General features: G+C 53.1%; 9 protein-coding genes across 9 annotated transcripts; 3 read left to right on the top strand and 6 right to left on the bottom strand.

Moving 5' to 3' along the window:
- Positions 1 to 1,170: 1,170 nt before the first annotated feature.
- UCRPA7_8401 (putative amidase protein) lies at positions 1,171 to 3,319 on the top strand (the record flags this gene model as incomplete). Its single annotated transcript, XM_007920914.1, has 2 exons — positions 1,171 to 1,233; positions 1,286 to 3,319. The coding sequence occupies 2 exons, from the start codon at positions 1,171 to 1,173 to the stop codon at positions 3,317 to 3,319; spliced, it is 2,097 nt and encodes a 698-aa protein (XP_007919105.1).
- Positions 3,320 to 3,779: 460 nt separating this feature from the next.
- On the bottom strand, positions 3,780 to 5,187 carry UCRPA7_8400 (putative fad binding domain-containing protein; the record flags this gene model as incomplete). Its single annotated transcript, XM_007920913.1, has 2 exons — positions 3,780 to 4,809; positions 4,868 to 5,187. The coding sequence occupies 2 exons, from the start codon at positions 5,185 to 5,187 to the stop codon at positions 3,780 to 3,782; spliced, it is 1,350 nt and encodes a 449-aa protein (XP_007919104.1).
- A 1,071-nt stretch (positions 5,188 to 6,258) lies between these two features.
- Positions 6,259 to 8,431, bottom strand: UCRPA7_8399 (putative heat shock protein 90 protein; the record flags this gene model as incomplete). Its single annotated transcript, XM_007920912.1, has 2 exons — positions 6,259 to 8,109; positions 8,174 to 8,431. The coding sequence occupies 2 exons, from the start codon at positions 8,429 to 8,431 to the stop codon at positions 6,259 to 6,261; spliced, it is 2,109 nt and encodes a 702-aa protein (XP_007919103.1).
- Positions 8,432 to 9,840: 1,409 nt separating this feature from the next.
- On the bottom strand, positions 9,841 to 11,128 carry UCRPA7_8398 (putative mip transporter protein; the record flags this gene model as incomplete). Its single annotated transcript, XM_007920911.1, has 6 exons — positions 9,841 to 9,915; positions 9,977 to 10,002; positions 10,060 to 10,253; positions 10,337 to 10,426; positions 10,486 to 10,796; positions 10,865 to 11,128. The coding sequence occupies 6 exons, from the start codon at positions 11,126 to 11,128 to the stop codon at positions 9,841 to 9,843; spliced, it is 960 nt and encodes a 319-aa protein (XP_007919102.1).
- Positions 11,129 to 12,836: 1,708 nt separating this feature from the next.
- On the top strand, positions 12,837 to 13,835 carry UCRPA7_8397 (putative methyltransferase - protein; the record flags this gene model as incomplete). Its single annotated transcript, XM_007920910.1, has 4 exons — positions 12,837 to 12,918; positions 12,972 to 13,049; positions 13,106 to 13,642; positions 13,696 to 13,835. The coding sequence occupies 4 exons, from the start codon at positions 12,837 to 12,839 to the stop codon at positions 13,833 to 13,835; spliced, it is 837 nt and encodes a 278-aa protein (XP_007919101.1).
- A 591-nt stretch (positions 13,836 to 14,426) lies between these two features.
- On the top strand, positions 14,427 to 15,230 carry UCRPA7_8396 (hypothetical protein; the record flags this gene model as incomplete). The annotated part of the gene is made up of 1 exon (XM_007920909.1): positions 14,427 to 15,230. The coding sequence occupies one exon, from the start codon at positions 14,427 to 14,429 to the stop codon at positions 15,228 to 15,230; it is 804 nt and encodes a 267-aa protein (XP_007919100.1).
- A 503-nt stretch (positions 15,231 to 15,733) lies between these two features.
- UCRPA7_8395 (hypothetical protein) lies at positions 15,734 to 16,314 on the bottom strand (the record flags this gene model as incomplete). The annotated part of the gene is made up of 2 exons (XM_007920908.1): positions 15,734 to 15,773; positions 15,830 to 16,314. The coding sequence occupies 2 exons, from the start codon at positions 16,312 to 16,314 to the stop codon at positions 15,734 to 15,736; spliced, it is 525 nt and encodes a 174-aa protein (XP_007919099.1).
- Positions 16,315 to 17,903: 1,589 nt separating this feature from the next.
- Positions 17,904 to 18,824, bottom strand: UCRPA7_8394 (putative nicotinamide n-methyltransferase protein; the record flags this gene model as incomplete). The annotated part of the gene is made up of 1 exon (XM_007920907.1): positions 17,904 to 18,824. One exon carries the CDS (start codon positions 18,822 to 18,824, stop codon positions 17,904 to 17,906), a length of 921 nt encoding a protein of 306 aa, XP_007919098.1.
- Positions 18,825 to 20,465: 1,641 nt separating this feature from the next.
- Positions 20,466 to 22,684, bottom strand: UCRPA7_8393 (putative zinc finger protein; the record flags this gene model as incomplete). Its single annotated transcript, XM_007920906.1, has 2 exons — positions 20,466 to 21,823; positions 22,219 to 22,684. The coding sequence occupies 2 exons, from the start codon at positions 22,682 to 22,684 to the stop codon at positions 20,466 to 20,468; spliced, it is 1,824 nt and encodes a 607-aa protein (XP_007919097.1).
- Between the last annotated feature and the right edge of the window lie 926 nt (positions 22,685 to 23,610).

Genomic DNA, 23,610 nt, shown 5'->3' with positions numbered 1-23,610 from the left:
GGTGGGGCTCTGATATATATGGTATGTGAGGAATGGTGAGTGTACTTCTTGATTGTCTCTAGATGTCCATTTAGGCACTCCAGTTTCTTGCTTATTCATGGATGCTTGGCCCACGGCGTACATATTGCTTAGCCCACGGCCAATAGATTGCTTACCCCACGGCCTACAGGCTCCTTGACCGCAGACTACAGATCGCATCAAGTCTCCTGATATGACACTAATACTGCTTCTGCATGAGCCTTTATCAATACTATCCACTTGACTATCGATATCTTCTTTCTTAGTGCAACATAAGAGATGAGGGGTTTTTGCCTTGGGGGGTTGGTTCCTGGGGTTGACAGTTGGCGTCTATGGACATGGTACCCATCGAAGTCCCGTCTCGGCGCGGGTACGAGCCTACTGTGGCACTAGATTGGTTTCCAATACTCTGACCATCTCGTTGTTTTCTCAATATGTGTTTGCGTCCATCTACCCCACAATCGCCAACAAGGAACCGAGTGATGACATTTCCTTATCCGAGCCATACGTAGGCGTGGGTTGGGTAGACTCAAAATCGAATTTCCCGTCAACCCAGTGACTTTGACCTGGGAATAATTCCGACAGTGTAAGCTTCCGGTGTTCTGTTCCACTTACTTCGGGCCGGGGGCCGGTGTGAGATGATCACATCGGGGGCAAGTGCCGGCAAGGTCGTATCGTGCTGGAGAACCTCCGTACAAAAGTCGGTCAAACCCGACGGTGAGCCGCCGATTTCTTGAATATCCTGCCCCAGCCCACTCAAGATAAGAGAACAGTGACATGATCTATGTAAACTGCAGGATGAAGCCTTGGCAATTCAGATACGAGGCAGCGTTATCGGACTGATGCTCTTAACACTAGAGATGACGGGTTGCCGTTCATGTACTATGCGAGATAGGTCCAAGACTTAGAAGAGTTGCCACTTGTAGGAACAAGGTATATATAGATCGAACATAGTCTTGCGTCTTCACCTATGGTCTCCGCTGCGTAACACTCAACTTGTGCTCCGTATATAGTTCTCCCTTAAGCTGCATCGTCTTGGGTTGTATTACGTGCGACGCCTCCGGCTGGTTGGTCAACGTTCTTACATCTCTTGATTTATGCACATATGCTCAAACTTCTTGCTATCTTAGACGGCAGTCATCAATCACCAAAATGAGATTACGAGACTATACCAACGTTTTCCTCATTGCTCAGCTGGTTCTAACAACAGCAGTGGTCAGTCAACTAACACATATGCACGATGGCGTATAATTAATATGATATTCAGAGTTTAAGTATTGTTGAAGCCACCATTGATGACCTTCAAGATGCTTTGAGTTCAGGTCAGATCAACGCTGTCCAACTGCTTGCGAAATACCTCCATCGTTATGCCCAGTATGACCGCCGGACTACTCGACTCAACTCAATCCCAGTCATCAACCCTACGGTCTTTTGGGAAGCTCAGCTCTCTGACGAATACCGAGCAAGCACGAATGGAAGCATCCGCTCCACTGTGGAAGGCATTCCGTTCACGGCTAAAGACAGCTACATGATGTCAGGCTTACCAGTCGCTGCTGGCTCTCCGGCGTTTCGGAACTTGACCGCAACCAAAGACGCGTTCACAGTCGGCCGACTCCGCGATGGCGGTGCCGTAGCTCTAGGCAAGACTAACATGCCTCCTATGGCCAATGGTGGCATGCAGCGGGGTGTCTGGGGTAGAGCAGACAGCCCATACAACAAAGATTTCCTTGCTGCTGCCATTGGTTCGGGTTCATCAAACGGCTGCGCAGCATCTACTGCCGCAAGCTTGGCGGGCTTCGGCATGGGTGAGGAGACCGTCTCCTCAGGCCGCGCGCCGGCCTCTAACAACGGGCTTGTTGCATATACGCCGTCCCGAGGCGTTCTCTCAATCCGCGGGAACTGGCCTCTCCAACCGAGTGCAGACGTTGTTGTCCCACAGGCTAGAAGCGTCAAGGATCTGATGCATATCCTGGATATTCTAGTTGCCACGGATAACGATACGAATATGGACTTCTGGCGGATGCAGACGTGGGTCGACCTTCCCAGTCCTGAAAGTGTGCGTCCCGATTCCTTCCTCTCGCTGGCTGACGCCAGCGCCCTGAGTGGCAAGCGCATCGGCGTGCCGAGGATGTTCATTGGCGAGTATGACAAAGCTGCGCAAAAAGTCTTTGTCGACCCTCGAGTGCGTGAGCTGTGGAACGACGCCCGCGTCACTTTGCAAAACCTTGGTGCCATCGTGGAGATCGTCGACTTTCCTGCTGTAACAAACTTTGAGATAGCTCCCGCTTTAATTCAAGTGGCCACGAATTACCCTCTTCCGAGCTACGCCAACGGCACCACCGACCCAGACGGGTTAGATGCATATGCTTGGGATGACTTTCTGGCCATGGTCAACGACACTGGCAGTGTCACCACCCTCACCGAGGTTGACGGGGCACTTATTTTCCCCCAGATTCCCGGCACTCTTCCCGACCGATACACCAACGTGTGGAACAACCGAACTACTTCGAATATCGCAGCTGTTGATAAGGTAAAGGCCCGTAACGGCACGAAGCTTCTGGAAGTTCCCGGTCTGGAGACCTTTGTTACGGGTCTCGAGAGCCGCCGCAAGCATGACCTTGAAGACTGGATGGACAATTACTCCCTGGATCTCCTTGTCTGGCCCTGCCAAGGCGGTGTCGGTCCACAACTGGTGGAAGATGAAGAACGAGCCGCAGAGCTTGCTTGGCGGAATGGCATTGCCAGGGCTTTTGGTAATGCTGCCATCCGCAAGCTAGGAATCCCCACGGTCTCTGTTGCCATGGGGGCCATGAGCGGTATCGGGATGCCTGTGGACTTGACATTTGCAGGAAAGGCTTATGATGACAGCTCTCTAGTCAGCTACGCCTACGCCTTTGAGCAGGCCCACAATGGCCGTTTCCCCCCGCCGCGAACCCCTGAATTGCCTACCGACGCGATTCCACCCAAGGGGAACACGACCATCTTCACTGGCCAGAAAGCTCCCAAGGTGCAGGCTGGCGCCTTGCGTGTTGCCGAAAACACCATTCAGATCACGGGTAGCATTGACACATCTGCGTGCGGTGACGTCGACATTGAGCTTGAGATGTACCTCGACGGAGTCGCTGTCGATTCCGTGCCGCAAGGTACTGACTCGTTCAGCGTCACAGCTAATATCACTCTGCCTTCGCCTGGCGTCACCTGGTATGGAGAAGAGAACGTGCCGAGTATAGATCTGGCGATGGTTGTCGTGTTAGTCACGGCATCGAACGGTCGTTCTGACGGCAAGATGCTTTTTGTTTAGAAAGGGAAAAAGGTCCTGATAAGTCAGGGGCCGCGCAATAATTATATGACCATACTGTCTCGGAAAGAGCCGGCGCGAGAGCTTAGAGGTAGATGTCAGTGCGCACCTTGGTTACTGGAGAAGAAACTAGACTTTTTCTTTAGAGAGTAAATCTCCGTAAGAACGAGCAAGGCTGAGCCTCTCGGTTGCCTGACTTTGACCAGTACAGCATCAACCAGACCATTTCATTAAGACAAATGTACAAAGGCCACTGTCTTCACGATAAACAGCAAGGAATCTATTCTGTCACGTATATCCAGACTGTCTAACCCTTCGTTCAATGTTATTATTTCACAGCTGGTACGATGGCCCAAAATCTAGGACTCTTTTGTACAGTTACACTTACTCTCGGTGTCCATAGTAACCTGGGTCGGTGTGAAGGTGCTGGCAGCGTGACAGCTCCTCATTCCCAGGCTGAGACTCATTGTACCACCTTCTTTTGCAGCGGAGCCCCATTCCTCCACGGAACCTTTCCCTCTTTGTGACCAGTCTCCTCCACGAAATCCAACACAATTCCCTTCCTCACGATCGGAGAGGCCAAGTTGTCCAAAAGCACGATATCACCTCCGAGTTTGGGAGCGACCAGATCGGCGAACTTGTACAACGGATTCTGCCACGCCACTACACGCGTGTACATGCCAGAGAACTGCATCACCTCCTTCGCAACCTTTACTCGCCTTCGCTGATAGTTCTTGAACACCCCGGTGAGGCGCTTGAGATCCGGATTGGGATGCTTCTGCAGTAATGCATGAAGACGATTGGTCAGCTCCACCATGCCCTGCCATCCGGTGTTTAAGCTGAGGCCAGCGTTGGGCGTAGTCTTGTGTACGGAGTCTCCAACCAGAACGATCCGCCCGTAGTACCATTTCTTGAGAAAACCTTCCTGGTAGTCAATCATCTTCGCCCATGTCTTTGCCTCCCACAGGTTTCTGAACTTGATATCCTTGGTAATCGGTTGATTTAGTACCTTGTGCGCCAGTGCCTCAGCGTCGACGTCTGTGTATCGATTCCCATCATCGCAAGGATGGTCGAGGCAATTGTATACGAAGAAATATGCGTCGTCAATACCCGCAAGGACGTGGAAAGATTGGCGTGCACCGCGGACCTCATAGACTGACCCCGATTCTAACCCTGGGATCTTCGGCAAGTAGCCAATTAGTCCATTGTAGTAGGTCTTCATGGGCATCTCATCATCATCCACACGCTTGTTGGACTTGAGCATCATCTCTCGCATGATTCTCCGTACGGAACTGTGGACGCCGTCGCAGCCGACCACGATCGAGCCAGCGTACGAAGCCCCGTCTTTGCAGTAGACCCGAACGCCATTGGTGTCCATGTCGATTCTAGTGACATCAGTCTCTGGGAACACATGATTCTCCTTGTCGGGGATGCTGTTATAAAGTAGTTCGAGCAACTCCGTCCGGCGGAACAGCATCCAGGGGTGTCCATGGCTGTCAAACTGTCAGATGTCCTCCCCGTCCACCATCACACTCCTTTCCGGGAACTCACTTCGTCTCAATCGCCTGAAACATATCATTCTTCTCCCTCAGCGAGCCGTCCGGGCGCAGGTTGTACTTGGACTTGATGGGCATGTACAGCCGCCGCGCCTGCTCCAGCAGCCCGAACTGGTCCATGATCCTTACGCCATGCGGCCACAGCGCGATCGACGCCCCGTCCGGGTGCACCACCTCCCTGCGGCGCTCCAGCAGCACGTAGTCGATGCCCGCCAGCGCCAGCGCGTGCGCCATGCCCAGGCCCGCGGGCCCGCCGCCCACGATGATCACGCGGAAGTGCGCCGGCGGCAGGATCGGGCTCTCGGGCGCCGGCATGGTGACTGTGGAGGTGGAGGCAGAGGCGGATGAGGGCGGCGACGGGCGGTGGTCCCCATTCGAGTTTAACAGGGGCGCCTTTCTGCGGGAGAACAAGGGGAGTGACATGTTGGTGAAGTGTGGGCTTGCCACTGGTAAGAATCGACGGCGAGTTCACAAGCTGCTCTGCTCTGCTCGGCTCCTTCTCTGAAAACAAGACCAGGAACAGCAAGAAGCAACCGAGAAGAATGAGAACTGCCTGATCCTCGAGAATTCTGAGGATGGAGCAGGGGAGCTCCCACCGGCCCTTATTCACCTGCTCTTCCGTTTCAGGCAGTCACCGCGCAAACCGACTCCAGCAAGCGTCAGAGACTGTGTGCATTACTGGTTCGTATCCTTCAGCCCTATCATAGCCGTTTGCTGTTCTTCGTCAGGGACAAGCATTCATTCACTCGGTCAGTCTGATCTCTTTCTGGGAATCCGCGGTAGGGTAGCAACGACACTTGCCGGACAGGCATCAGATAGGCTTTTTGGCCCACGCATAACCGAGCCATCTTCGACCAGACGAAAGAATTTTGACTCTGTCCAATTTTGTTTGCGCCAAGCTGGCACCTTCAGATTGTCCCCGCGGAGAACAGTAGCTGTCATCATGTATTTGTCAACACACTCAGGTTGTGAAAGGGGGTGAAGTGTGTTCAAGATACGGGACTTAGCTCCAATTATATGCGAGACTGCCGTATCTTCGATCACTGTGCCACCAACCCTAATACATAAGGCCGAAGATGAAGGGCTCAGAGCTTAGATTTGTAATTCACGCCACTTCACAAACAATAACAGACATATCACAGACACGTTGCAGCAAGGGGAAAGAAGACAAAGTTCTTTAGACGAATTCATTCATGTTCTACCTGAGTCATCAAAGGCGGTGTATCATGCGAAACTGTAAGAGTACATCCCGGGGAGGTCCCAATCCAGCATTATGGTAGAAAAAGGTAGCAAAGATGCAAGTCGGGGTGTCAAAGCCGAAAAAGATCCGTTCCAACTCCGAAACCACTTTTATGCCTATCGCCTTTAACCTTTAACGACAGCCATTTAGTCGACCTCCTCCATGGCGCTGTCGCCAGTCTCCGCCGCAGGGGCAGAGGCATCGGCGGCAGGAGCATCGGCGGAAGCCTCGGGCTCCTCATCGATGTTCAGGCCGAGAGACACCAGCTTGTGGATGCGCTCGGCGAAGCCAGCAGGCTCGTCAATGGTGAAGCCAGAGACAAGCAGGGAGGTCTCGAACAGCAGCTGGACGATGGACTTGACGGTGCGGTCGTTCTCACCATCAGCCTCGACCTTCTTCTTGAGCTCCTTGATGATGGAGCTCTTGGGGGAGATCTCGAAAGTCTTCTTGGAAGACATGTAGCTGCTCATGGAGGTGTCACGGAGAGCCTGAGCCTTCATGATACGCTCCATGTTGGCAGACCAGCCGAACTGGCCAGTGCGGATGGCGCAAGGAGCACCAACCAGCTTGTGGGAGACGACGACCTTCTCAACCTTGTCGCCGAGAACGTTCTTCAGCGCCTTGGCGAGATCCTCGTACTCCTTCTCCTCCTCCTCACGGGCCTTCTTCTCCTCCTCGGTCTCCTCAAGCTCGAAGTCCTTGGTGATATCAACAAGCTTCTTGCCCTCGAACTCCTTGAGCTGAGTCATGGCATACTCATCAATGGGGTCGACCAGGAACAGAACCTCGAAGCCCTTCTCCTTGAGAGAGTCAAGGAAGGGAGACTTGGAGACGGCCTTGATGGACTCGCCAGTGATGTAGTACATGTTCTTCTGGTGCTCAGGCATGCGGGTGACGTAGTCAGCCAGAGAGGTCTGCTCATCGCCAGACTTGGTGGAGTTGAAGCGCAGCAGCTTGGCAAGAACGTTGCGGTTCTGAGAGTCCTCGTGAATACCCAGCTTCAGGTTCTTGGAGAAGGCGCTGTAGAACTTGTCGAACTGCTCCTTGTCCTCAGCAATCTCCTGGAAAAGCTCCAGGGACTTCTTGACAATGTTCTTCTTGATGACCTTCATGATCTTGTTCTGCTGGAGAGTCTCACGAGACAGGTTCAGGGGAAGATCCTCAGAGTCGACAACACCCTTGACGAAGCTGAGCCACTCAGGAATGAGGTCAGTGGCATCATCAGTGATGAAGACACGGCGGACGTAGAGCTTGATGTTGTTCTTGGTCTTCTTGGTCTCGAACAGGTCGAAGGGAGCACGCTTGGGAACGAACAGGATAGCTCGGAACTCAAGCTGACCCTCAACTGAGAAGTGCTTGACAGCAAGGTGGTCCTCCCAATCGTTGGACAGGGACTTGTAGAAAGCAGCGTACTCCTCCTGGCTGATGTCCTGGGGGTTACGAGTCCAGATGGGCTTCTGCTTGTTGAGTTCCTCCTCCTCGATCTTGGACTCCTTGATCTTCTTTGTCTTGGGCTTCTTCTCCTTCTCCTCCTCCTCATCGTCGACCTCCTCGATCTTGGGCTTCTTGTCGTCGCCCTCCTCAACCTCCTCGGCGTCCTCATCAGGGACCTCCTTCTCGGTCTCCTTGAGGACGTGGAGGTAGATGGGGTAAGAGATGAACTCGGAGTGCTTCTTGATGACCTCCTTGATCTTGCTCTCGTTGAGGTAATCGGTCTGCTCATCCTTCAAGTGAAGGATGATCTTGGTACCGCGGCCAATCTGCTCGCCCTCAGTATCGGCAGTGATGCTGAAGGTACCGCCGGCGCTGGACTCCCAGATGTACTGCTCGTCATCGTTGTTCTTTGAGATGACGGTGACACGGTCGGCGACCAGGTAGGCAGAGTAGAAACCAACGCCGAACTGACCAATCATGGAGATATCAGCGCCAGCGGTGAGGGCCTCCATGAACTGCTTGGTGCCGGAGCGGGCAATGGTACCCAGGTTGTTGACGAGATCCTGAAGCGTGATGTTAGCATGATGCTGTGAAAACCCAATGGGCAATCGATTCATGTGTACTTACAGCCTTGGTCATACCGATACCGGTATCCTGGATGGTGAGGGTCTTGTTCTCCTTGTCGGGGATGAGGTCGATGCGGAGGTCCTTGCCGGAGTCCAGCTTGCTGGGGTCGGACAAGGCCTCATATCTGATCTTGTCCAGAGCATCTGAGGCGTTGGAGATGATTTCTCTCAGGAAGATCTCCTTGTTGGAGTAGACGGTGTTGATGATGAGAGAGAGCAGCTGAGAGATCTCAGCCTGGAACTCGAAAGTCTCAGACATCTTGGGTAGTGATATGTCGTGACGGTCGTGAAAACTGATAATGAGGGATGTCAGTTGCTGATGTCCACAGGGGTTGGTTGGAGATTTAAATTTTGGTGAGAAGGATCAAGAGGGTTGAGGCGGTGGTAGCTGTGGAAACTGGTGGAAACTTTGCCAAGACCAGGCGGACAAGGCAAGGCGAGGCAAGGCTCCAAGCTCAGTCTGCAGACGCAGGCACCAGTTTTTCTTGAGCTCAGGAGCTACAGAACCGCAAAGCAGTTTCTTGACAGTGGACAGAGCGAGGTTTTCCGGGAATTGTGGAAGGAGTGCAGGGAAGAGCAGCAATGGCAAGGCTGATAAGATGTATATGTAGTGATAGGTTGGGGACGAGAGAGCTTGCTTGCTGACGGCGATGAGGGGCACCTGTATAAGCTTGGGAATGCACTCACCAGTATGTGTATTAGGGTATCACTGTTTGGGGAGAAAGGCCGACTGAACCTTTTCTGGGGGGGAATCTAGACGCTTGAGAGAGGCGAATAGAGAGTGAGGAGAAGCTTCTGCTGATGCGGATGATGGAGGAGAAGGAAGATTGGGGAGAGAGAAATAGCTGGAGGAGGAGGAGGAGAGAAAAAGTAGCTGCGGCAGCTAAAAAGCTGTCTGGGCGCACCCCCTGGGCCTTCGTGGGCCTTCGTGGGCCTTCGGCTGTGCAGGTCGAGATTCTATCGGATTCTATCAGCCAGCCTTCCATGCTCTTCTCTGATTCGCTTCCCATCGCCACCACGGCAACCACCCCATCCTTTGAAGCCCCCTGATTGGCTGCTTACCTGGCGGGTGAAGCTTGTGCAGCCAGCCAGCTGGGGAAGGCACCAAAAGGCACCACAGGCACCTCCACCTATTTTTTTCCTCACTACGAGACTACCTAGGACCCTGCAAAAAGAGCCCCAACTGCCCGCTCAAAGCTCCCGGGTTGCCTTGCAGAAAGCCAGCAAACCAGCCCCCAGAGAAGACCAACAAATGGGAACCAATTGATGGAGTCTTGAAGCCTCGCAGAAAGCAAACCGAAATGCATAGAATCTTCCGTTCTCTTCCCAACCTCTCCAGCCGCTCCTTCTCCCGTCCATGTCCTGGCTCCTGCCTGTTTCTCCTGCCTAGCAAGGCTGAACTGGCCCAATTGCTGGCTCTGTAGATCCTTGCGACCACTTCCACGCTTCCAGGCAGCTCCCAGCCCCATCTCACCCCATTCACATGGCTGCCGGATCAAACCCTTTTTCCGATCCGAACACTGCTCCATCACCATCAATGATGAACCTTTGCCTTAATGACCAGTACTTATCAAGTTGTGTCTTTTCGTCTTCCTAAATTTCAGAGAGCATGTCACGTTGGTCGAATCTTCCGGGAAACCCTCAATGTTTCCTTTTGAAAAGTAGCTATCATTGCTTCTTGTGGTCAGAGTGGTAAGGAGGAGCGGCGTTGTAGAGCATTGCACCACATAAGCCGCCGATCGCCTATAGGCCGTCAAAACCACGATCCACAATGCATTACACGAGACGGTTCGCTTCAACTCACCGGACCAATCCACCATATCCAGTGGCCTGGACCGAGCTCGAGTCAGCTCATGGATTACCTTGAGTCCCACCTATGAGACCTACCTTTGAAGCCACCTCTGGCAATGGACAGCGCGAAGCATCGCGCCGGGTTGACGCCGGCTCCTGTGTATCCTGGAGTTGTGCCCGTCGTGGCCGTCGAAACGATTCCGAGAGCGAGACCAACCAGCAGTGGGCCTAGTTGAGGGCCGAATACCTGCTTCTGCCGCGGATCAAGGCCAGTGCCGTATGCGAGGATCCTTTATGGTCGGGAGCATCGTCAGATCATGGTGTGGCTATTGACCTACATGATAGGGTATTGCTGGTGTATCCATGAACTTACACCAAAGTCATTGAGCACACAATCTCCGTCAACAGCACCTGCCCGCTGCTAATCTCCGATGCATCGAAGAAGCACCCGCCGCCCATGTGTCTACCAAGCGCGGAGTTAGCAAACCCTTGGACATTTCATTTAGATCGTGAGATGCATACGCATCGGCTCTCGCCTTGCCCCATGAGCCTAGGAGCATGCCGCCTCCCAAGGCCCCGCCGATTGTTTGAAAAATTATGTAGATGACACCTCTGGACGCCGGGCAAAGCCCGCACAGCATGGTGGCCCAGGTAATAAGCGGATTCATGTGGCCTCCAGATGCAGGGGCAAATGCGTAGATGAACACAGCCAGCAGCAGTGTGTTGTAGATGCCCACGTAGGCGGCGATCTGGGCATTGTGGTAATTCATAATCGTGACTGCGAACTGCCCGCTGATATACACCTGGGTGGCAGTGGCCGCCATCTCCACAGTCTAATATCAACGCTTGTCAGCGATTGCCTAACCTTGTGTATATGTCAGTGGAGCCTTAAGAGACGTACAGCCGCTCTCCAGATGGAAGCGTCCGTCCATCCGCTCAAGAAGTAGTCACGCCGCCGATACCATGGCGTACTGTAGATCTCACTCCTGTTCCGCAACGTTCCCGCAAAGGAACCATCGAAAGAACCGTCTGTGTGGTGCTGTGCCGGTTTCCGGATCTCATCTCGGTTCTCGTGGAATTGCGCCCCGGTCTCGGGGTCGGGGTCAGGGTCGGTGCCGTTGTTCGGCATAGCTGTGGGGCGCTTTTCCGTGGGTCGGCTCCCCATACCTTCGGCAGCTCGGGAGCGGCAGCAATCCTTGGCACGGGTATCAGAAGTCTCACGGGTGTTCCGATGAGCAGCAGTGCAGCATCAGCGACAGCCCCTGCTGAACGGAGGATTTAAAGCTTCTTTGCAGGCAATCTTCGGCATTTTATTGCTGGGTGGCTTGAGGGACGAGTAAGCACCCACCCCTGCTTTGTAACCGCGTAAACGGCCGGAGCGGCACCCAGCATCCCCCAGCTCTCTTCGGCAATAGCAGGTCCCTGCAGAGGACTACATATCCGGACTTAAGCTTAATCTTGTTCAATGTTCGCCGTCCTGGACTCAACCGGAGTCAATACTTAAAAGGAACTACGCCTTTACGCTCACATTCAGTGCACTACAGGACTTGAAAGCATTGGAATTTTCCCCGTGTCCTTAACAATCCTTCTGCGATTCAATGTTGGTGTTCAAGGACCCCTGAAGCACGCAAGTGCCGTCTCATACAAGGAACCCGCTCATGTCCACAAAGTCAAGCGCTGATTCTAAATGCCGCCCTAACTCGACGCAGCCCTCTTCCGTCGTTCCAGATGGTGTTTCTCCAACTCGAAGTCTCGAACATCAATGCCCAAACGGTTGAGGTGCCACGTGCCAACAGGATGGATACGAAGAGGACACTCAGGGGCTTGATATTCCTTTGGTCTTCGTAGCTTGCTTCGAGTCTCGTTCCTCGCCTCAGCCTGCTGGAGCATGTCGGGCTGCCTGCTGCGAGGTACACATGGTCGACTGGGCCGGTCCTACAGCGGCTCTTCCGGGATCATTGGTGTCTCGTCCGGCACTTCTATCGCTCGGTACCGACGCCATGCTCTCATTTCCTCCTAGAAAACGTCGTCGACAACTTTGTTCTCATCGACGTCGTGATCCGAGACATCGGCAGAGCCCGAAGTGAAGTTCTTGAGTGATTCATCCGTGGGACGCATCCTGCGAATATCGTGTGCAATTTCTGATGCGACAGGAGGATATTTGCGCTTGAGCTCGGGGCCACGATCCTCTTGCCCATGGTCTATGTCTCTGTTGGCGTCCATCTTGACGTCAGGCACGCTTATAATGCTGATACTCGATAGACTTATTCGAAAAGGATTGTCATCTTCTTGAGCATATGTAAATTTGCTATTTTTCGAATGGAACGAATGTGGTGTGTCTGTTAAAAAGCTCCGGATTGGGGCTCAGAACCTTGTCGGGAAACTCCCCCCACAGAGTAAGCAGGACGCAGGAACGACGTGTTAGCGCCCGCTCTTTCACAACAATCACCGAGCTGTACGTGAGTTCTGTGAGAAGCGACATCCCCGAAGAAGGTTCAAAGATGCGTCCATCGCGGTTGCCGTAAGATCGTTATTCAACCGACAGGCTAAGCCCGTTTGAAAAATGCCTGTCAACGCAGGAGACAAAGGATCTAGCGGAGAACCCGTCCAATGCAATGTTGACGATCTCAGGATAACACGGCTGCAGGACCGCGGCAAGGTCGCGAATATCCTAGGAAGTTGTCCTTGTTGAGTGCCAATTCGTCACACCATATCCGATTACTACCAATGCCAGGCTTGGCGAAGGAACAAGTTTTCGGCACATGAGACTAATCACCAACCTCCTTAACAATGTATTTCAGATATCAGAGCCATCTATGACTCGCGATGCAATCTGAGCATCGTTTTCCTCAACCAAACCTTTCATCAGCGCCATGCCTCCCAAGTATTACGTCCATGAGAACGATGACGAGAATTGGCGCCTGGCTCAAGGCTCTGAAGTCATCCGGCAAGCAAGTATGCCACTTAGTGTGACTAACTTGTGCGATTGCTCACTCACACCTCAACAGTGGGCGGAGCTCTGATACGAGCTCCAGTTGACTTGTCTCAAAAGAACTTGAGGATTCTCGACAGTGCCACAGGCGATGGTGAGTACTTTCAATTCGCTGCTATTGAATGTGAATGAGGTCTGATCATTTTCAAGGCTACCAGCTCGCACAGATTCAAGCTACCCTACCAAACAAGGAGTCCGCAACGCTCATCGGCACAGACATCCAGGACCGCTTCCCCAAGCCTCCGCCTCCCGGGATTCTCCTTCAGATTCAAGACATTCTGCAGCCATGGCCTGAAGAATGGAAGGGATCCTTTGACTTAGTGCGCCAGCACCTCTGCCTGAGCTCTGCCGGGCCACGCCAAGCCGATGTGGTCCTTCGTCTTGGAGAGTTGGTCAAGCCAGGCGGCTGGATCCAGCTTCTTGAGCCAGAGAACGTGATTGCTGAGGATGATGGTCCAGCACACAAGCAGTGGCTTGCGATGCTGACTGAGCTGGCGGGACTTATACAAATCGACGTGCATTTCTCGACGAAGCTGGAGAGCTATCTCAAGGATGCAGGCTTCGAGGATGTCCAGAGCGAAAGGGTTGAGACCGCCATGGGCGCGAAGGTGCCACTGGAGGAGTTGCGAGAGGGGAGCATCAAATCCGTCTTACTTGCATCGAAGAACGTTTTCGGTGCTGGGAAAAGTAGGTGCCTTTACACCGGCTTTCTCTTCACATCCTGCTAACTCAAGTCTTAGTGATACCCGGCGGCTTCAAGTGCATGACGGCCGAGGAATTGGAGTCGTGGCCAACTCGCTGGGAGCAGGAATTGAAGACAAAGGGCGGGTACTTCCCGATGCGGGTTGCCTGGGGGAAGAAGCCAAGGAGCTCGGCATGATCCGGCGTAGCTACATGGGAAAATCGTCTCCAATTTTTTACTGAGTCGCGTTGTATGAAGCCCAAATTCTAGAGTGAAGGTCACTCGTTCGAAATCTTCAACCTGGATTCCAAACACTGCTTCGAATCGCTTCGGCGAACAGTTCAAGACACGCAAGTGCAATAATTTGTCAGCTGGGCTGAGGAAGTTATGCTCAGAAGTTATGGTCTTAAGATATCTTGGGGACGATCTTCGTAGCATGTGCCGCATCCTATCTCGTTAGCCTAATTCGGACTGTTCGGTCAACCAAGCCACATTTCGCACTACAGGATCCGAGCCCTGTGCCTCTCATTCCTGCAGAGACCTATGCCAAACGTGCGTACATATACGCCCGAAGGATTGCATAAGCAAGCTTAGAAAGGTTGATTGCAAACCAAGGACAGCAACGCGTATTGCTCGACGATCACCCATCAATTCAGGTCTTGGCTCTCAGAGCTATAAGAACGATGATTTTCGACAATGGGACGTGAAGTTTGGAATGTAGTCATAGCATCCAACGCAGCACCCGTTTCGCATTTGCTCTACTAATCTCAACCCTAATCTTGTAACATCATGGCCACTTCACAGAAATTGAAAGATGTTAGCTTCGTGCTCGTACCTGGCTCTTTTGCGACCACCAAACTCTACGAGGATAACCTCGTAGCAGCATTGCGCGGAGACGGATATGATGCCCAACCGGTCGAGCTGCTATCCGCCAATGACGGAAGCAGGCTTCCTGCCCCTACAATGGAGCAGGACGCCGAGTACATCCGCACCAACGTCCTCTCTATTCTAGACGACCAGGTCAATCCAAAGAACGTCCTGCTTACTGTTCACTCATACAGCGGTCTTCCCGGCTCTTCTGCTGTCAAAGGACTAGGCAAGGCGGATCGAACAGCCCAAGGCAAGAGCACAGCCGTCATTGGGATTGTTTACATCGGCTCGTTTCTCCCAGCCCTAGGACAATCAGTTCGAGACATCAACCCTGATGCCCCTGAGCCATATAAGTCTGGCCTTCCGGGGGAGTACTTCCCCCTTCTGCCAGCAGAGTGTGGTCCTTTCATTTTCAGCGACTTTCCAGCAGAGGAGATTCCCAAGCTCTTTTCCCACTTGACCCGACACAGCTCCGATAGCTACAGCGGCAAGGCGTCCTACGAGGCGTGGAAGTATATCCCGAGCGTGCAGATCATTCCTGGAGCGGACGCCATCGTTCCACCGCAGTTGCAGGAGGAGATGTACCAGAATGCCGTGGCTGCTGGCGGGAAGGTAAAGAGAGTTTATGTCGAAGGTGCTGGACACGCTGTCAATGGCAGTAGGACAGAGCTCGTCGTTGATGAGATGATAAATCTGGCGAAAGAAGCCAGTAGTACTGCCTGAAGTGCCTCTTATGAGTCCTGATGCTTTAAAGTAGACAAGCCCCTTTTCACTCACTCGTTATATGGGATATGGAGTTAAGGCAATAGCAGCTGTGGCATCGGCGTCAGCTAATATGTTAAATGAGAATATAAAGACTGCAATTTTATACTTCTGATACTCCTCTGCTTATGTTTGGAGTGATACCTTTTGTAGTCTTCCCATAGACCAGGCAGGGGGCATCGCAATGCCAACACAGAGCAATCAATGACCACTCCGAGTAAGAAAAGCGTGCAAGTCTACAAATTTCTGTCAATTTAAGGATGACTTGAGTATTATGCTAATACTCATGCTACTCGAAAGTTTTTGGCCAGCCTTGGTAGTCAAGCTTCTCCTCGTAGTGACAACCTCAATTGATTGATGGCTTTTGTCTATTCCGTGCGGCAACTTCCTTGCCTTTGCCTTTCCCACTATATTCCGCATCATCAAGTTCGTTCTCAAAATCGGGTTCCTGAGGTGCTGCCTCATTATCCGGTACCGAAACCTCCCCATGACTCGACGGCAATTCTGGCCCAGGCGTCACAGACCTTGTAGAAGGACCTGGTGCGTTGTCCAACACAAACTTCTGCCAACCCGTGGGTATCGGTGTATTTCTCGGCTTGGATTTCTTCTGCAAACCCTCTGGCTTCTTCAGCTCTTTGTTGAGCCGAACTTTCATGTCGCATGCTTGCATATAACCCAATCTCTTGAGAGCCTTCTCGTTGCCAGTCCAAACCGCATTCAAGTGCTCTTTGACCCACTCGACAGTGAAGTCAATGTCGTCGCTCTCGTTCTCGAGCTTGTCCTCTGCAAATCGTTCTTGGATATTGTGCTTCTTGACGATGTTCTCATGGTATTTCTTCTCCTGGTCTTTAGGAAGACATTCTACGCGAAGATCTTCCAACTGATCTTGGAGGTGACACTCTCGCTCCTCACCTTCCTCGACCCAAGCCCTGTCCTTGCATTGTTCGCATCGACCTCCGTAGATGTACTTGGCGACTAAGTGTCGATCGTCGCCTTCGCAGAGGAACGGAGGAGGATCACCTTTGTCGCAGTAGACGTGGTACATTGCCCTACATTGACAAGCGAAATAGAGGATCGCGATATAGCACATTTTGGCCGATCATCAGTGCTCGTTCGTGTATCGGTTCTCTCCAGCGATGGTCGTGGCTGATGAAGTCAGTGTGCTTCATAAGTACGGTCTTGCTCCCTGCAGAAGGTGGAAGATCCTCGCGAGAAGCGCCCGTCGACTTGTCCGTAAAAACGATGAGAAGAATATAAACGCGATCGTACTGATATTTATACTAAGCGTGAATCCAGTGATAGAATCGGATGACTGACTGACAATGTTTCGGCCATGAGACGTGGTGGCCGTCCATATTCACTGTTGTTCCTCTCGGGAATCTTCCGCGCCGCCCGATCTATACTCAGGACGAAATAATCCGCATGGCTGAGGCAGGAGCAAGAGACATGCGCTGCTGTCTGTCGCGCCTTCCCTGATGGATGTCGAGGCTATCGAGCTGTTTGCTAAAAATAAGCGCTGTGTGACGTACGCCTCGACCATTGGTTTCTTCCGTTTGCAACATTTCAAACGCAAACAATATCATCGTTTGAAGAGAAGAATAGACATGGATTCGTTGGCACCAGAACTACAAAAACTTCGCGACGGCCTTTCGATAAGCAGGGTTGACACCATCAAGGAACAAGGACCACCTCACATTTCAATATGCGATCGAACTACACCTAGCGCCTGCTGAAGACACCGCTTCGGATTAATTGTGCAAGAAACTAGGTGCAAGGAACGGCGATATTCCAAGATTTATATTCCAAGATTGAGATCCTGTCATAACAACAAGGAGATTGCCGTCGAAGCAAAAGCATCAACAAACTGAGACCACTCTCAGGAGAGCACAGTCCAGTGCCTCCTCCTACCCAGAACACCGAGTCTGCCGTGGTAATATTATCAAGTATGTTTGGAATAGGGAAGTACCTCAAGTCTCTCCTTTATAATAACCCTACCCAATCATGCCTCGGCTGGTGGTCATCTGCCTTGGATTCATGTCAATATGTTCCGAATGATACCACTTTCGGCCTGGCGCTGCTGGGATGTGACACAATACTCATTTACGATACTCCTCGAGTTCTAGGTCGCTCTAGGAAACTCGAATGCTCTTATATTTCTAGACCACTGCCACAAAGCTTGGCAGCATCACACATACTACCTCCGTTCTATCAATGCTAGCTCATCTCTCATAGCTCGTATTGTACTTGACAAATATCGGCCGATTCCTATCAACCTCGATGCGAAGACCAGCCGTTCCCGATGCGGTTCTTACTGTCCGACTCCGCTATGGTGGGATTCAAGAGCGCCACGGGCGCCGTCCTAGCCAATTGCACATGGTTCACACCCTCAGCCGCACCGACAGCGTCAATAGAGCCCTCGCGTAGTACAGCGATGGCGCCAACGGTCGAGTTCTATATCGGCTAGTCGGAATTGTCATACGGTGCGGAGCTGGTAGCGTTGCTATCATGGCGTTGCGACGGGGAAACTTGACCCGAGCTTATATATGACTGGCCTGGTGTCTCCCATGGGGCCGGTTCAGTTCATAAACCTATGGCTACCCACCTCCAGACAGTCAAAATCTACAAGGACCTTCGTCACCTCTCCCCGGAACCACGACCCAGCCGCTTCAGGGAAGCAGACACGAGCCATCGCTTCCGGATGCCGATCTCTTCATACCCACGATCCCACGCCCACTCTCGCTCCTTGCCGTCGCACTCCTTCTCGTAGATGTGCTCGACTTCCAGACCCTCCTTGGCCAGGGCGTCCGCGCCGAAGAACTCGCGCATCTTCTCCCGTCCCGAATGGAAACCAGCGACGACCCAGCATCTCGCCTCGGGCGTGTCCTTAAGGAACCAGGAAATGGACTTATGTAGGTTAGTGTGCTGCCACGGCATCCACAGGCAGTCGCAGACGAACACGCGGTCGAAGGCATGCTTGTTGCCTTCCGCGAGAGCCGTCGATAGGTTTCCCCATTCGTGACCCTCGACTATGACCGGCGAGACGGACTTCAGGGGTGAGAAGGATAGCTCAACATTCCGAGCGACGTTATCGCGCAGAGTATCTAGTACGACAGGGGACGGATAGTCCGTGATAACGACCTTGCCTGCACCTAGCAGCGCCGCCATGATGGACGGCAGAGCTGTTCCAGCGCCGAGTTCGATGGTTGACAGGCCCGTGACATTGAATTTTTCAAAAGGGAGGCCGAAGCCCCTCATTTGCGGCGCCTCATTGCCCGACAACTTCAAAGTGCCCGCCTCGAGGAACTCAGCCAGCAGCAGGGACGAATTCCATAGGTAATGACTAAACAGCCTACGGTCCTCCTCGGCGGTGGGCTCAGCAAGGCTGATCAGTAGCGGTTTGGGCAGGTGCGGCGACGAGTACGATAGGCCGTGGTCGGCGTCACCGTGCTGGTTGGTCACGTCGTCCGGGAAGACGACGCCCAGCGAGCTGCCCAAGAAGTCCTCCGGATCCTCGGCGGGCGGGCCGGTCAGCGAGATGCGGGAGATCAGCGACATTGTGTCGGAGCCGCTCCACCGAATAATGCCTGCCGGCCGGCCCTCCGATGTCTCACTTGCTTCCGGGAGGCGCTGCGCCCCCTTCCGGGCCCGAAACGTGGTGTACCAGTCGATCTGGAAGTTTAACTGCTTAGTGTTCCCGGCCGGGGGCGGCTGAGCCCTCTAAAACACACGGTACCTAGGAGAAACAAAAGAACGGGACCGCTCCGCTCCTCCAGCAAGGGTCGCACGAGGCCTGCGGCAAGGAGAGCCCGTCAGAGCAGAGCAATGACGTTGTTTTTTTCCTTCTTTCTGAGGAGCTAAAAATGATGGCGTGAACATAGGGCTTGAATCATGCACAGGCACATGCACAGGCACTGCCTCGCGGGTGTCGTGAGCACCGCCTCACGGGCAGGCGCAGCACAAAAGCGGTGGACCCTATTTATAACAGTGGACCTCGGGAGCGCAGCACAGCACAGCGCACCACACGAACCCACTAACGGCGGCTCCGGCCCCCAAGCGCCCTATGCGATCACTGCTGTCAGGTACCCTCCCGTCGCTACTTACGAAATTTTTACAGAGGGGCTGTTCATGATGATGGAGGGGCAGCGCATTTTGCCCTCTGTCACCGCTTGATGTCGAAATGGACCCGTCTTACTGTACTGGAGCTGTATGAGACGGACGGGCAGGGCAGGATGGGCGCCCCGGGGTCGTCACCTTGGTCTCACTCGGAGGATCAAGTGTTGGTGGAGTGAGTGAGTGAGATGCGGGCCTCATAGACGGGCAAGTGATCATCAACCGATTCGAGTCACATTGAGCAAGGAGGCATTGATGCTTGTTTTTAGAATCATGTACTTGATTATACGCGCACTCTGATTTCGAGGCGTCTGCCATGTTCGGCAATTACTTTACTTGGTTGGCTGACCACCATTAACTCCCATCACCATCCCAAGTGCCCGCCCTTTCGTCCCTGCCGTTACAGAAGCCGCACTGTGGCATCTACCTTGGGTATCTACAGTCCCATCCATTGCATTACCAGAATGAACCAGTACAGTCAAAGCCAGATAGGAAGAGGCAGAATCGACACGAGGTAACAAGAGCAAGCAAGGGACGAAACAGTTCAGAGTTTGAAGAGAAAGAGATCTTTCTTTATAACAGCTTTAATATCATAACGGGATACAGATGTGGAGGAGAAGCAGTAGGAGTACAGTACACTCCCGCGGACAAGAAGAAAAACAGGGTATCGTTCACACCAGCCAGCGCCAAGGCGGTGATTTAAGTAAAATGTAGAAAACAAGAGGATTCAGGATGAAAACAATTCACAGATCCCGGTGCCCAGTGGCACATATGTCATAAGTGAGTCTCGCCCTGAGAAAACCTCACATTCCGTCGTAATCAAAAAAAAAAAAAGTAAGAGTGTCCCGAGTTATCACATCGCGCCGTTCCAATGCTCCCGACACCAGATACACTTTTTTCCCCTTTTGGATATATAAATTCCCTTGACCTTTGATGTTTGCTGTGGTATTGGTTCATCATTCAGTCGTCATTATTGGGCCCGCCCAGGCCCGGTGATTGTTTCCCGCGGGTGTTGTTTGTTTGTTTGCGTGTGTGATGTATATGGTTTATATTGTGAGGGGGTGGGGGAAAGAAAGGTGAGAATATTTACTGCTGAAGAGGCTTGAAATCAAGCATCTGCTTCAGCTCCTCGTCAGTCGGGTCGTCCGAGACCCACGGACCCTTCTCCTCATCAGTTGCGCCAAGGAAGCCCTCGGCGCGCTTCAGAGTCTGGACGTCCAGGTCCGTGACGTAGGCCTTGCCGTCGGAGAGCTTGACGCGCACTTCGTGCTCGGTGGAGAGCATCATGTCATCCTTGGCCAGACGACGGGGTCCGTCGAAGACAGCCATGACGCGCTTCTTCATCGTCATCTGGCCCTTGTCAAAGCCCCATGACGAGGGATAGTCCTTGCGGTTCTTGCGACCCCGGGTCTTGACCGGGAGTGGGACACCGCCGCGCGAGTGCGTCATGCCTCGCGACTTCTGCACGCCATTGACCGGATTGCCCTTGATCTTCTTGGTGGGGGAAGAGGTCTTGATGCCGAGGGCCTTGAAGTCCTCCTCACCCATGGCGTCCTCATCCTCACCCATATCATCATCCTCGTCATCCTCTGATGCCGAGGAGGTCTGGGTGGTTGTGGGCAGGTTGGCCTTCTCCAAGGTCTGGTGTACCTCCCGGTCGTTCTCCACCTCTGCGAGCCTCTTGGCGTTGATGGCCTCGGCGGGATCCTCTTGCTGAACAATGCGCAGAACACAGTCGTCCAAATGCTCGTAGAAGTCCTGCGCATTGGAGAAGGTCTGCGAGCAGGTGGAGCACTTGCCAGTGGCATCCGGTGCGTAGCCTGTCAGCTTCTTGCCGCTGTTGGCACCAGAGGGCGACGTCTTCTTTCGGCTGTTGGGCGGTGTCTGCTCGACGCCGTGAACGGCAGTCAAGTGGCGCTTGAAGACATCTGCGCGATTAAACGACTTCTCAGCCGCTGAACCGGAGCCAGGGCAGAAGCCGCAGACCATGGTACCCTTGTAGTGGGTGAGCGTATGACGGTTCTTGTCATATTTGCGCGCGAAACCCTTGATGTGGTAGTCGCATGTCTGGATTGGGCACTTCTCGGGGCGCTCCGTTTGGTGTGTGAGCATGTGCGCCTTCAGGTCCTTGAAGGTCTTGCCGCAGTCCGGGTGCGGACATCTCTGCTTCTCCTTGGACTCGTCGCCGCTGTATGGTTGCTCTGCTGAATAGCTGGAGTGGAATGAGACCATGCTCGGACGGCGACCCTGGTCCATGGGAGCCGGATAAGGGCTGAAGTGGTAATTACTATTAGGTGGCATGAAAGGGCTCGTAGACCCGGTGCGGATTTGCGGGGAAGAGGTGAGCGCAGGCGAAGTGGGGTAGGCCGAGTTTGGAGGTTGGAAGGTGTTGTCATACTGGATCCCCATGGATCGGTTGATCTCGGGATGGATCAGAGAAGGATCTGGATTCACAAATCGTGTTAGCGTCATGGCCTTGAGTCCTGCGGCTGGAGCATCGACTTAGGAAACCAACAAGAAGACTCTAGAGGAGCAACGAAATGACCGCTACTTTGAGAAAAGAAATGAGGAACCAGGCGTGGTGTGGTCGGGCTGCACCACGACGGCGCAGGAGGAGAAGAAAAAGAAGAATTTGATGTGGGAGACGTGAAGGCAACGCTGGACTTTCTGGACATTGGTGGTGAAATTGGCGACGCAGCCGCAGCATTGGCAAGCTGCGTGTCGACAGCCAGGCCAGGAGCAGTTGCAGTGGTAGAAGACTCGCATGAGACAGAAGAAGAAACAGAGCCGGATGGGTTGCGAGAAAGACTTGAAGAGGATCTAGGGTGCGACAACTCACCAACAAAGCCAGGAGGCTTGGTGTCTGTGAAGGCGAAAGGCGGGAAGTCATCCATACCTGGTCCTGCGAAAGAGTACTCGGTTCCGTTCGCGAAGTACTCAGTCTGGCCTACAATGCCAGGGCTCATGCCCATGTGCGGACCAGGCCATCCAGGGACGGGTGCTGGCTGGCCGTGATTCGATCGCGGCGAGCCGACTGCTGACGATGGTGCCGAGGGGATGGAGGCATTGGAGAGGTTGGAGGACGGTACTCGCATCTCGCCATCCTCGGGGTACATGCCAGGCGACATTCTGCTGTCGAACATGAATGTTGGCTGCTGTTCGACATAGAGGCCATTGGAGTCAAACCCCATTGCTGGCGGGTATAGGCTCATATCAATGGGTCCGAATGTTGCAACGCCTTGGGGAGGCTCAGGGTAGTGCGTGTTGAAGTCCTCGGGGTCGTTGGACATATGCCTCGGGAACATATTGAAAGATTGTGGTTCGACTGTGGCCATGTTATGCGCGCCGTGGTGAATTTGTGTATGTGGTTGATCAACAACTCCAAGCAAGGCCCCCAAGTGAGAGCTTAGGTTGGAAGTTGATGTTAGTCCCGGTGATCAGACCGGCACGGAAGAAACGCTGTTGGACCTTATTGCCGACCCGCTGGAAATCTCATTCCAAGCAGAGTCAGAAAGATCTCGAAGTGAGGATTTGCGAAGCCGTTTCGATCAATACTGAGCAGCAAGCTGTTGGTGGATCACCTAGTGGGTTGAAGGCGGATACGGGGGGAAATGTCCGTCGTGTAAATATGCCAGTCGCGTGTTAGCTACTTAATGGTTATCCAGTCGTGACGATGTGAGTGTTGTAGGTCGACTTGTTTCTCCAGCAGATCGCACAACGGATAATCTTTCCTTTCGAACTCTTGGCACTGTTGTTCCTAGACTCTTGTAATGTTCTGATCGTCCCCTTCCTCCTGACTTTAGGGACACGCGGGGGGATGAGTGAGTTCTGGGTATGAGCAGTGCGTATGAGAGTGGAAACGAGGGACGAAGACTTGGGATATAGAAGCCCAAGACACAGTTGTATGATGTCCTTCGTGAAGTGTCAAGCAGTAGTGTATCTCTCTATACCGAAGAAAGGGGATAGGAGATGACGGCGCGAGATGGGGCAGAAAGAGGACATCCTGTGGGAGGTGGAATGGGGGCCGGTATTTTATGTAGTTTGGAGGTTTGGAAGAGGGCCCCATATGGAGGAGCCCAGTCGATGGCTTGGATCTGTCGTAGGGCCGAAGGAGGCAGAGCACATCACAGGTACGTACCCAGAAAGGTACGTAGCTACTTGGTACTCGGAGAGGTACATGGATGGGTACGTAGAGTATAAGCCCTGTCCTGGGGACCGCGGTGCTGACAGG

The sequence above is a fragment of the Phaeoacremonium minimum genome, assembly GCF_000392275.1.
Source record: "Phaeoacremonium minimum UCRPA7 unplaced genomic scaffold PA7_03_scaffold_592, whole genome shotgun sequence".
In the NCBI taxonomy this organism is placed as follows: Eukaryota; Fungi; Ascomycota; class Sordariomycetes; order Togniniales; family Togniniaceae; genus Phaeoacremonium; species Phaeoacremonium minimum.
This window is presented reverse-complemented; position numbering and strand designations above follow the sequence as displayed.